At 36.5% G+C, this 12,289-nt stretch overlaps 1 protein-coding gene across 1 annotated transcript; it reads right to left on the bottom strand.

The window, feature by feature from the left end:
- Nucleotides 1-1,562: 1,562 nt before the first annotated feature.
- LOC132194306 (sodium-coupled monocarboxylate transporter 2-like) lies at nucleotides 1,563-11,687 on the bottom strand. The gene is made up of 15 exons (XM_059615487.1): nucleotides 11,509-11,687; nucleotides 9,442-9,681; nucleotides 8,978-9,137; nucleotides 8,848-8,913; nucleotides 7,625-7,676; nucleotides 7,499-7,566; nucleotides 6,196-6,350; nucleotides 6,002-6,142; nucleotides 5,076-5,184; nucleotides 4,886-4,995; nucleotides 4,322-4,508; nucleotides 3,499-3,585; nucleotides 3,277-3,440; nucleotides 2,420-2,639; nucleotides 1,563-1,727 (listed from the first exon to the last, which is right to left on the bottom strand). Coding segments are annotated over exons 1-15 (1,794 nt in total). The 5' UTR covers nucleotides 11,511-11,687; the 3' UTR covers nucleotides 1,563-1,694.
- Nucleotides 11,688-12,289: the final 602 nt, after the last annotated feature.

A 12,289-nucleotide genomic window follows, 5' to 3' on the forward strand; every position in this document is an offset into this window, starting at 1 on the left:
TCCGCCATTTATATTCAATTGCTGGAGGCCGAAGTTTTTTTTATCGTCTGGTTGAAAATCAAAACCACTTCCTTTGCTCCTTTATTTTCCATCGCTCTCCCTCCAATTATTTTCATTCGAGCGGTTTAGTTCGTTTTATGCCGTGCGCCGAATTCACTTCGGCTTTTGCGCAATAAAAACAGCAATTAAGACAAATTCGTCAAAGTGCGTGCCCGCGCCGCACTTTGGGGTGCACAACTGCACAACGTACGAAGGCGGCCGCCGCACCCCACACTCTTTGTCTCGCGAAAACACACGGCCTTTGTGCGCAAACACACTCACTTGGTCGTTCGGTCCTTTGTCTGCAGCCGAGCGCGAAATGTAGAAACACACAACTCCATCGCAAGATTGATACTCGTCGCGCGAGCAAATATATTCTCGGATACTTATTGCTCTGGGTATTCAACTCGACCAAGTTTTGCTCACATACAAAATCTACCAACTCTATATCTTGACATACATATAATCACACACTCAACCCAAACTTGTGAGAGAGCGCCATAAATAAATTACAGCTCAGCTTACGTTGTAAATTTTTGTTTGGCGTAATGTTATAGTTTTATAATTTACAAAGTTTTTGTTAAAGCAATAAGTTTTTATAAATAATTAAACACCCTTGATCTTCATAATGAAACCAAATAGCATAGCTAACAATGAAATCGTGATCGGAAAAAATACGCTTGTAATTGTATCTGAAACGTATCTGAATGGAGAATAAATGAATAAATAAATAAACAAACAAATAAATAAATAAATAGATAAAAAGATAAAAAGATAAATAAAAAAAATAATTAAATAAATAGATAAAAAGATAAATAAAAAAATAAATAAATAAAATATTACAATTTAAACAATAATTTGTAGCTTTAAATGTTATTTGAAAGTTCTTGTTTGCTGATGAATTAAATTAATTAAGATTTCTGTGCCCCAATAAATCATAGGTGAGCAGTGGGTGTGTGTTCCGTCCTCGGAACACCTGAAACTAACTGCGTGCGAGTCGCGACTAAATATTTAACAATTCATTACGCGACCCGGCGGAAGCGAATCGCAGTGAATTAATTTCCATATTAACCCCGGCGCTAATTCCCAAGAAGTCGTGAGTTTATAGTCGGCGCAGCTGCCTGCACACGTCCCGTACGTGTATATTTATACCTGGCGGGCCAAAGGAGTTCTACTCGGCCGATGTAATTAGTTATGTATCACCTCATATATATGCAGCAAATCTTGCTCTCGCTCGCTCGCTTTATATCGAGCCCTTGGGCGGAAAGCCGGACGACTTTTGGCTGGGCGGGGGTGCAAATTGCAATTAAACCCGCCTCCCTCGCGAATAGCCCTCGCGAAACAAGTTTTGCTGAATTATCCAACTTCGTAGATAGCGAGAGCGTGTGAGCATTTCGAGCAAGGGTAATTGCGAGTCAGCAGGTTTCAGAGCAGCCTCTGTCAATAATAACATTCATCGTCTTCCCTGAGCATAAATTTTCTGCTCCCAAAAGACCCTTTGGGGCGAGGGAAAATACCCCAGCTGTCTCTTTCAATCAAGTGGAAAAGTACTTTTATTTCATCTTTTCATTCACAAAAATAGAAAGAAATGTTGAGATGACTTGCTTGGGCGTAAACTTTAACATACAGCGATCGTCACAGATTTTCTCACACAATTATTCCATCGTTTCCCCTGCTTCCGCTTTTTTCTGCAACATAGAGAGAGAGGAATTATTCCACATTGTAAATTTTAACGCCTCACTGTGCAGAGGACCATAATATTTTTGTCTTGAAGAGAAATCGTCCGAAGCGTGATTTGAATATTTGTATATCATTATAAAATAATCAAATTGTACAAACGAAAATAATTTTTTTGTTATTAGTATTAATATTTTTGACACGAGCTAAAAAATTCTATTAAAAAAAAATGAAGCCTGGGTTAACCTCAATTGAATATTTAAAAGAAAATGAAATAAAATTAACTATAAATAAATAATTATACTTTAATTTTTTTTAGCCATTTACTTGAAACTTCTCTTACTGCAAAATAATAAGGAAATCAAATTACCGAAATAATAAAATTATTATTATAGTGTTTTATGGATTTATATTTCCCATTATTTTCTTCTAAAGGGAAAAGTTCTGAATGTTTTCTTTCTGATATAAAAGTGTGGCGGGCCCTCGTTGCCAGATAATAAATATCTCACTCTCGAAAAGTGGGATTATTGAGATGGAATCTTTTTATGTCAACGGAAATAAATTTCCTCTCGTTCGGCAGGAAAAAATATTGTATTTTCTTTGTAAATTATGGTTCTCCGTTTCCGGAGGGGCGCGTGAGAGAAGAACAAAGAAAGAAAAGAAAGAGAAAAAGAATATAGAAGGGAGGGACATGTCAACGTACGTGCAACAGTTTAATCTCGGCGTTTCCGTCCTCAGGGAGCTGCTTCTTGGGGAAGAGGCCTTGCACGAGGGGACTGAAGAGGTCTGGATTCATCTTGCTGATGTCGTTTGGCCCCGTGGCCAAAGTCACAAAAAACGCCACCACCAACAGCGTTGTAAATCCGATGACGGTCAGGTACAAGTACGAGATGCGGAAAACCCAAAACGCGTCCTCGACGGGCCTAATTTGTGCATAATTTAATAGCTATAATAAGAAAAAAGTAGACAAACGTGGAAAATTTGGGTCGCCACATTTTGCCCTAAAATGGAATGTCTGTGTGCTTCAAAACCGCAATACGCGTGATTTATTAGTACTTATTACTTATGTTAGGGTTGAAAAATCTTCCTGATTGAAAAATTCATTAAGGAAACAATATAATAATGGTCTTTTATTCATTAAATGTTAAGAATTAAGAAGAATGCTTTTTTACTTTTTGGAACGCATGTGTCCCTTTAGAATTTATGCTGCCAGCATAAAATAAAAGTTTTCATAATTTCAGAAACCAGATTTATAAGTTATGATGCATGAAGTTTGGAAATCAAAGATTTTTTAACTTTGAATCTCTACAAACCGATTTTTACGTACATATTTGCTCGGGAATAAAGTATGATGAGGATGAGTCATGTAGAGATTTTTCATGTTTAAAATGATAATTCACTATAATTCAAATCTCTACATCAGGATCTAAAAAGAAATCCAGACGATTTCTTGAAAATTTCGGAAAACTGAAATTGCATTTTTTGGGAAAAAAATGAATTGATATCCTCCCAATTTGACAAATTCCATTTTAGGGCATAATTTGGACCCTGAAAAGTTACGTGAAGTTCAATGTCTCGTTGGTGGAGGGAAAGTCGTAAAGGCATCCATCAACGGAGAGTGGCTTGTTCTCGAACCTAAGCGTGCCACTTCGAAGGGCAGTCTGCGAGCCGAGGGCCACCCAGCCAGCGACAAAGATGCTGGAAATGCCGCCCCAGAGGACGCCCTGTTGAATCAATTAGTTGGAATAGTTGGTCGCGGCTAATCAAAGAGTTGGGGCATACTTTTGCATTAAGCCACGGCACGGTCATGCCGAGCACAAATATGCCGAGCGACGCTCCTGCGGTGATTCCGCTCAGAGTTCGACTGACCTGCAAAAGTTATTAGCCATAAAGCAACTCGGCTTTTTATGAACAGCGTCGTTAAGCAAACTTTCTCATTAGGGGCAACTGCCAATAATTTTTATTGCCGCCGCCTGTTGGCCTCGTGTTCTCCACAAAAGGGCCCGATCTCTCCCTTCGTTAAGCACTGCTTGTCAAATTTCGTCGTAACTTTTATGATTCAATTTGTATTTTGACAGTGTGCATTTTTTTGAATAAAGTTTAGATTAATGATTTTGTAGATCCTGTCCCATCTGGTGTAAAAAGTTCTACTTGCAATTTTTATCTAAATATAAACCATGTTTGAATTTTTTTACATCAAATACGATTTTATGGAACTAGTCGAGATAATTTTTTCTTAATTAAAGCTTTCTGATTATTCTAATTTAATTAGAACAATTGTTTTATTTAAAATTATGTGCAGCAGTGGGAATTTTAGTCAAATTAGTTAAATTACATTTGGGAACCTGCCCAGCGTGCCAAGAGCTTCAGTTTTATCAACTTAACCTACCAAAGGTTGCGCGCCATCTAAATAATTGAAGTTGCGGCAAACTTGTCATAATCGTAACCAGCGGCTTGTTATGTTTCAAGTTTGCAGCGTTAAATTTGCATGTTTCGCGCAGCATATACTCGCAAATGGTGCCCGCGGCAGCTTGCTTATGTGTGTGTGCGTGTAAATGGGCTGTGCATAATTACGTATGCTCCACTGGCCAAAATAAACACGTACTTGAATGATGGCTCCCAGCCTGTCGACGATCAGCACCATGACGACGCACAACGAACCGATCAGCACCACGATCACCTTCATGATGGTGCTGGCTGCCATTTCGGACAGGGGTCGTTTGCCCCAGCACGGACGGATGAAGTCCTGCAGAATAACGCCGGACATCGAGTTAAGCATTGTTGACATCGAACTAAAGAAAATTAAAAAGTAGTTTAAAAACTTTAAATAATTAAATTATTTAAAATTTTAAGTCATCAGATATCTATTTAAACATTCTTAATTTTTATTAAATACATTTCATTAACAAAATGTAACTTTATTATTTCTTTTTTTTTTACAATTTAAAAATGTCTTTTTGTTAAAATATAAATTTATATTTTTAATAAGATTAAATGATTCACTTGTTTCATCTTACAATATGTCACCTGAACTTCATTATTTTTCTATGAAAAATATAATAAACATGCCCAACCCATTTCATGAACTTCAGAAATGTTACAAATAATTATGCGTTGGGTTGATCGGTCTGTTGATTATTTCATAATAGAAATTTAAAATTTCTCTAACCTGAGAGCAGCGCTGAAAACTCCGGCGATGAAGATTCCCGGAAATCCAGGCACGCTATTGGAAAGGTCCATCACCGTGAACGGTAAAATTTGATCAACTTTCCTTATGGCCTAAAACAGCACAGGTCAAATATTGCGCGTTATTTAAACATGTGTGTGCCAAAATTTTTGTTTGTTTTCTCCCAACTCACTTTCGTGTAAACTGGATCGCAATCGTGATATTTTGCATAAATTACCAGGCCAGAATACACGCTAAAAACCACAAACGTTGAAATTCCGATGGACAGGGATATCAGAGCGCTGTAAATAAATTGAAAAAAATACACTGTTCAGTTTTTTTTAAATATGTATGTATTTATTTTGTTTTGTGAGAAAGCGAAATGTTGGAAAAATTCACGTCTGAGTATAAATAAATTTAAATTTAACTCCTTCTCAATTTGATTGATTTGATGTAAGAATTAGGGGCAGTATAAAAATGATTAATATGTAAAAGGATTTTTAAACTTGGCATCTTTTTGCAGGATTTAAAGTTTTTATTTTTAATTTCCTTATGCAGATGTATTGTACGAAAAGTCGTAAAGAGAAAATTAAATAAGGATTTGTTTCATAAGTTATGAAAATTGACATCTGAATTCAATGTGCCTTTCTTAAGAGTTACTTAAATGCAATAATTAAATTTTAAAACAAAATTGTAATTAACATGTTTGGGTATTCTTCCCAGAAATTTAATAAGATTTTTCAAAAATTGCTTGCACAAAATTACTTTGCCCGGAACATTTTTCACTTTTAAGAAAATTCTTCTTCGCAAGTCATAAACATACATTTTTCTGACTAAATGTGGAACCTTTCTCGGAGGGGTCTATATTTTTTTTATATGTATCTTTAGGTAACGACACCTCTGGGGAAAGAGAGTTATTGTGTGTGCGAGGCGATCTCCTTCCTTCTTTCTGAATAACAGCAGCTTAAGGCCCTGGTCGACGGGGATCAACTCCAATTTCTGCCTGTCCATCCGACAGACCTAATCTGTCACAGCACCTCAGAGAAAAATGCTGTGACACGCGCGGAAGTCGAGCGAGGGGTCGTGGAAATCGAGTTAGGCGAAAAGGAACACACGCACCTTCTCGCCTTGCCGATGGTGGGCAATGCAAGGCATCGCTGCAGGATGGCTTGGTTGGCGGCGATGTGCGACAGCCACATGAAGAAGTTGCCAATTACCACTGTCCAGAACGTGTGACGCACCAGAGGATTCGGATCCAGACTGTCAAAGCAAAAAGCGTTATCGCAGGTGATAAAGCAGCGTGCCTTTTGTACTTGAAAATCTCGATCCTGTTGCTGGTGGTCGCCCTCTCCAGCACCACCCCGACGCCACCAACGTCCATCGTCCCGAGCACGGTCACGGCGATCACGCCGAGAATCATCGCGAAGGACTGCACCGTGTCCGACCAAACCACAGCTTTCAAACCACCCTTTTAAAGTGCGACTAAAATTAGCTAAACAAATTTTTTAAATAAAACATGAAATTTTAAGATGTTTTTTAATTAATGAAAATGGCTCCTTTGAAGGTGACCGCACTTTATACTTTTATAGCAAAAAACTAATTGCTACAAAAATATAGCAATATAAAACTAATACATTGTAATGCATTATTTAACAAAAAGCGAATGGAAAAAAGTAGAAAGCTCATAGAAAACGTTCATGAAGTAAGAACAGTTTAATTTTATTTACATCATTTTTTTTTATCAAAATTTTTTTAACGACCTTATAAAGTTAATGCATGGGAGAATGCTTTTACTTTTATCACTTTTCATTAAAGCTTGTAAGAGTTCTAAAATGTCATTAACTTTTTGATATTTTCAATCCAGTATAAGTATTTTTGGATCACACCATTCACACCTCTTTTTCCGTTAAATTTCCAAATTATAATAAAATTAAAAATATTGGATCTAAAATTTTACTGAAACAAATGTCATTATTTTGGTGTGCTACAAGCAGCAGTACATGATTTATATTTTTATTGCTTCATTTCTATTTTCATGACAACAATTAATTTATAAAAACAATAAAAATTATTAATTTTTAATTAAATTATTTTATATTTTTTAAAATTTTGTAATTTTTTTTTAAATTAATAAATATTTTAATTTTTAATTATTTAAAAAAATATATTTTTTATTATTTGTATAAGCAATAATATGTAGCATTTTATTATGGTAATGAATGCTAGGTTTGAAAAATAAATAAATATAACTTCTTATCTTTGGTGCATTGATCCTGATCGCACTACTGAAGTTCTATTCACAATATTATTTAAAGCACTTTAATCTGAAATTTAATATGTCCACTCCTCCCAGCAAAAATATATGTGTTAAAACCCATTATAAACGCTGTTTTTTGAAGGTGGAACTTAATTTAAATATGGAGAGAGAAAAAATCCTAATTGGCAAAAGGCAAGAACACATTATTCAACAAGTAAGTTCCTAATCCTTCTGCAATGAACTGAATAGACCATTTTACTGAACATAGAGCCCCCAAAATTTCCATCGGAGCAACTTGAGCACCAATCTTAAACCGGGCTTATCTCGGCTCTAAAACATAATGGTGTTGTCTCACTCACCAAACTGGTGTAGAAAATGCAAATGGCACACGTCGCCACCGCCACGACGTACAAGTTGATGCCCGACACTGCAAACATGGGGTTAGTAGGGTGTCGACGAGCGACAGAGGAAACTTATTCGCGAACCTTGGCTGAAGGCGAGCGAGGGGATGTAGATGATCAGCGGCGTGTACAGGATCTGCAAGCAGGCGTGCTCTTTTAATGACAAAAGAGTTGCACCAAAAGAAGAAGAAAAAACAGACCCTTGATCACGAACTGGCGCGTGCTCGGCATTTAATTAAATAATAAAGCGTGGTGTGCGAATTAATGTATGCACCCCCCGCGCAATATTAAATTAAAATTAGTGCGTTTGTTTAGTTTCGGTTGTCGCCACCGAGGCCTTAATTAAATGCGCCCTTTAATAATGAATGCACGCAACGTGCAAATACACACAACCCAGTGAGACTGCCACGGATTTGCAAACTGGTTTATTAGATGACGAAAAGCAAAGGCGTTATTAAAAGAATAAATTTTGTACGCCTTCTATTTTCTTACTCCAAAATTTTGTCTGAAAATATTTTTCGTTTGGTTATTTTTATACAGAAACTAGCTCAAGAAAGAAAGTTGCGAAAATATATTCATTAATTTTTTGTAATATTTGAATTGACTTTTCGTTTATTCTGTTTTAAATTTGAAAATATTAGCTTTTATTTAAACTAGGCTACACCTTGTGATTAAAAATTTACCGATTTCACTTATTTTTTTGTACATAATACACCCACCCCCTCCCTCCCCAATCTTAATATTTATCATGAGCTCAAGAAATCCTAAGGTTTTACAATACTGACAGGCCACAGGTCGCCTCCGAGGTCATTTATAATTAAATTAAGTTTTTTATTTCTCGACGAGCATATAAGTCTGGTTTATATTATTTTCCAATTTGATTAATTTTCAACTGATTAAAATTCTAATTCGGTTAAAACGTTCTCTATAATTAAAGTTCACCATTTTTCATGAAAAAGTGATAAAATTTTACTGATCCAAATGATAAATATTAGTATTTTATTAAAACGTCAAGCGCTTTTTAGAACCGTGAGACCTGCTATCCATAACCAAATACATATAGGGAAACCAGACGAGCAAAAAGTACACATATTAACACTTGAGGAGTGCAAGCTCTGCGAATTATTAAATTGCAGCATTTCCCGCCATCAACTGCGGTCGTTCGCTTCAGAGATTCTCGGCACGATTCGCGATCTCGAGTAGAACAAGCTCGAAAAGTGGTGTCGCGCCGAGAAATATTATCCGTCGCGCGGTGGATTTATTTTCTGCAAGTAGAACTAGAGTATGTGTAATTGCTGTCAACTCACTGTCATCAGGCAGTAAAGCACGGATAGGAAGAGCCGGACCGAGTTGTCGTATCTCATCTGCAAATACTGAAACAGAAAAAGAGAAGACTTTGCTGCAACGAGAGTTCGGTAGCGTCCGGTTTTATACAACCTCAAAAGACGAGAACAGTTGCAATTTGTAAAACACTGGCATGAATGCATAAGCGCTCAGCACACAGACCATAACCTCGGCTATAATGATGACGCCGTACTGTGTGCCGAAAGTGTAGATCTCGGCCGGCACTCCCAGCAAAGACACTCCAGAAATGTAACTAAAAATTATAGATTTTTTAATGAAGTTTTACCAATAAATGATATTTAATTATCATTGGTTGTGATTCTGTTTTTAAAAATTAAAAACTTTTTTATTCTTCCTTACAATACTCTAATAATTGATCAAATTCGCAGCAAATTTTAAGAAATGAAATGTTTCAATTATCCCTATCTTTGATTCATTAAATAATAACTCAATAAAATTATAAGGTAAATATAATTTCAATGTTCCAAGAATTCTTTGTACACATATTATTATCTCGCATGATTGTATCCTAATTTTAACAGTAATTATTTTTTTACCTTGCTACAAGTGACATTGTGATGGGAAATAATCCCATGTTTTTTCCACCCATGAGGTATTCTTTGGTGGTGTTTTGTTTCTGCTTGGCGAAAAACGCAAAGTAGACGCCGATCGCCCCCGACGTCAGCATCAGAGTGCAAAAAACGAAGTAGTCCAAGACGCTGAAGGTTTTGACGGCGCCGGCAATCGATGACGTAGGCATGGCCGTGGAGCTGACAAACACATCATCTGCCGTGTACCTTGATTGCAAAATAAATTAAAACTTTAAATGTATTATAGAGAATATTTATTTAAGAAAATTAAAAATAATCTTATTTAAATGATATGTTGGAAAATAATTTTTCACGTTAAATGATGAAGTAGAATAGTTTTAAATAGTCTGGGATGCATAAAAATGAAACTTTAATTTTAATAGAAAACTTTGCTGCCAATTTTAACAAAAATTGATTGAATTATTTGGAAATGTAAAATTTTGAATTGTATGACACAAAAAAAAAGAGTTTATAACATTTAACTTATGATATTTCCCCTCCTATTTCTGCTAATTAAAAGTTCTCACAAAATCGAAAAAATCAGGAAAATAAAGAATTTAAAAGGACTAAATCAATTATTCTATTAAGCCAATTTCAAGCTTTTCCGTCTTTTCCTGCAAAATAAGATTCTAGAAAGGAAAGCAGTGGCTGCACAATAAACGGCACCATTACTATTCCTTGGAGACGGCGCTTCGCTGCAGAAAAGTGTGGGGCGCAGTGGGAGATTTTGCGACCTCAATGCAGCTTGCGGAATTCACGCCCAGAGCAGCAAAGCGACGTCGGCTTTGATTCTGTGCGAAATGAAATCGAGCGTGCATCGCTTGTGTCGGCTGCGCTGCTCTGTTGTGGAAGTACAAAGCCCATAGTTGGAGAGCCCAGAGTATTTACAGACAGACAGACAAGTCTCTCGCTGGGAAAATTTTCAAGTGGACTCTCTCGTCTCTCAAAGGTTGAGCGAAAAAAAATCTAAAAAATACTCCCCTGGTGAAAGTTGGGTGGGCAGAAAAAGAATAAATGTGCAGTTGAAAGATGGAACAAACGGAAAGGTTAATTTAAGTAGTGCAGTATATTTCGAAAGCATGGTAAATATAACACACCGTGCTTAGTTTACCCGAGACAAGCGGTCCTGAAATTCGCGAGCCGCTTTTCGGTTTGCTGAAATAAAGGGTCGAAATGCGTTCTCAAAAGGAATGTGGGTGGGTGCGTGCTTCTTCTTTTGAGGGATTTGCGGCTGCTGCGACGAGCGAGGGCCTTTTATACTTTGTGTGCTTGCGATGCACTTGAGGAGTTGCTTCCCACGGGAAAATGGGCAAATAACCCCCGATGTAAATTACACCACTTGCCCGCCGAGGAGCACAACGGGTTTTGTGTTTGTCTTTGAATTCTCACAGGAAAACTAAAATCAAACTATGGCGATTTTCCTTGAGGAATTAATTAATGATAGAAATGGAGAATCCAAGAGATAATATATAACAATAAACTAAATCTATGAAAGATTGAAACCGGGCAAACCTCGTTTTTTTTCTTTGCAACGAGGTTCGCCCGGTTTCAATCTTTCATGAAATCCACCTCGGGTGTTACCATTCAACTGAATCTATGAATAGGATAAATGGTTAATTTCAAATTAAAAATCAAAGAAGTCTTTACGACAATTATTTTCCAATAATTTCCAAAAATGGCCCCCTTCACTTGATGTCAATAAGGAGTCCTTATATCTGCTGAAAATTAAATTAAAACTTTAGAAAAAAAATTTAAATCTCTAATAAGAACTTATTTTTTGTAAATAATTTCTGGTGAGGATTTATCTATATAAGAAAAACTTTTATTATCAAATTATTCTATTGAATTTAAATCCAGTTTCCTATTTATGAAATGAATTTTATATTTCAATTGTAAACAAGACGCAGCCAACAGCCAACCATATATAAAATGTAGCCTCATTGTCAGTGCTAAATTAGCCGTTTGGATTTGAAAGTTTAAATTGGCTGGTGGGCCGAACGAACGACACAACATAATGGTCTAACATATACTCACATGTTAGCAAATAATCACTCCACAGGTAGGTAGTTGGGTGTCCCAGTGGCAGCAGACTCTCCCACACCACCGATTGCACTTGAACTATTAGATGCAAATTCCAAACGCATCTATAGGTGTGATGCTGCAACTCTCGGGCCACGCGATAAACACATAATGTGTCGCGTCATTGCCGCTCATGTTCGAAACTAATCCAGAGTAATTTATTGTCAGAGTCAAGGTCTGCAAATAGCCGCGCCGCCGCTCGCCGAGGAGCCACTTGAATGGGGAAAATTGAGCAAATAATGAGAAAATTGCCGTCACGTCATATCTGCTTGGCTATTCTTTTCGCGGCTGCCCTTCGCCCGGTCGGCATCTCAATTTGATCAAATAAAAGCACGGCCGCTTCGATTGCTCCTATTCTTCATTCTTCTCTCTTCCACCGAAGAAGTCCTATGCTTTTTTTCACCTCTGCTATGAAGTTTTTCACATAACAGTTCCAATTAGCAACAGATGATTTATTTCTTTGTTAGACAATTTAGATTTATGAGAATGGAAAATTTATGATCTTGTGATTAAGCAGTTTTTACTATGAACCATGAAAAACGCGAGAGATTATGTCAAATAATGCTAAAATTAGATAAAAGCTATCCCTTTAATTTCTATTCCTACACATTCAAATTAAGTTTCAACAATAAGTTTAGTAGAAATTAATGGAAATCAAATTTCTTTTTCATTACAATTTTTAAAATAATAGGCGAAAGGTTAAATGGTAAATTTGGGCAAGAAGTACGTGATATTT

This window comes from Neocloeon triangulifer, unplaced genomic scaffold, assembly GCF_031216515.1.
Source record: "Neocloeon triangulifer isolate White Clay Creek 2 clone unplaced genomic scaffold, ASM3121651v1 ptg000001l, whole genome shotgun sequence".
Classification (NCBI taxonomy): Eukaryota; Metazoa; Arthropoda; class Insecta; order Ephemeroptera; family Baetidae; genus Neocloeon; species Neocloeon triangulifer.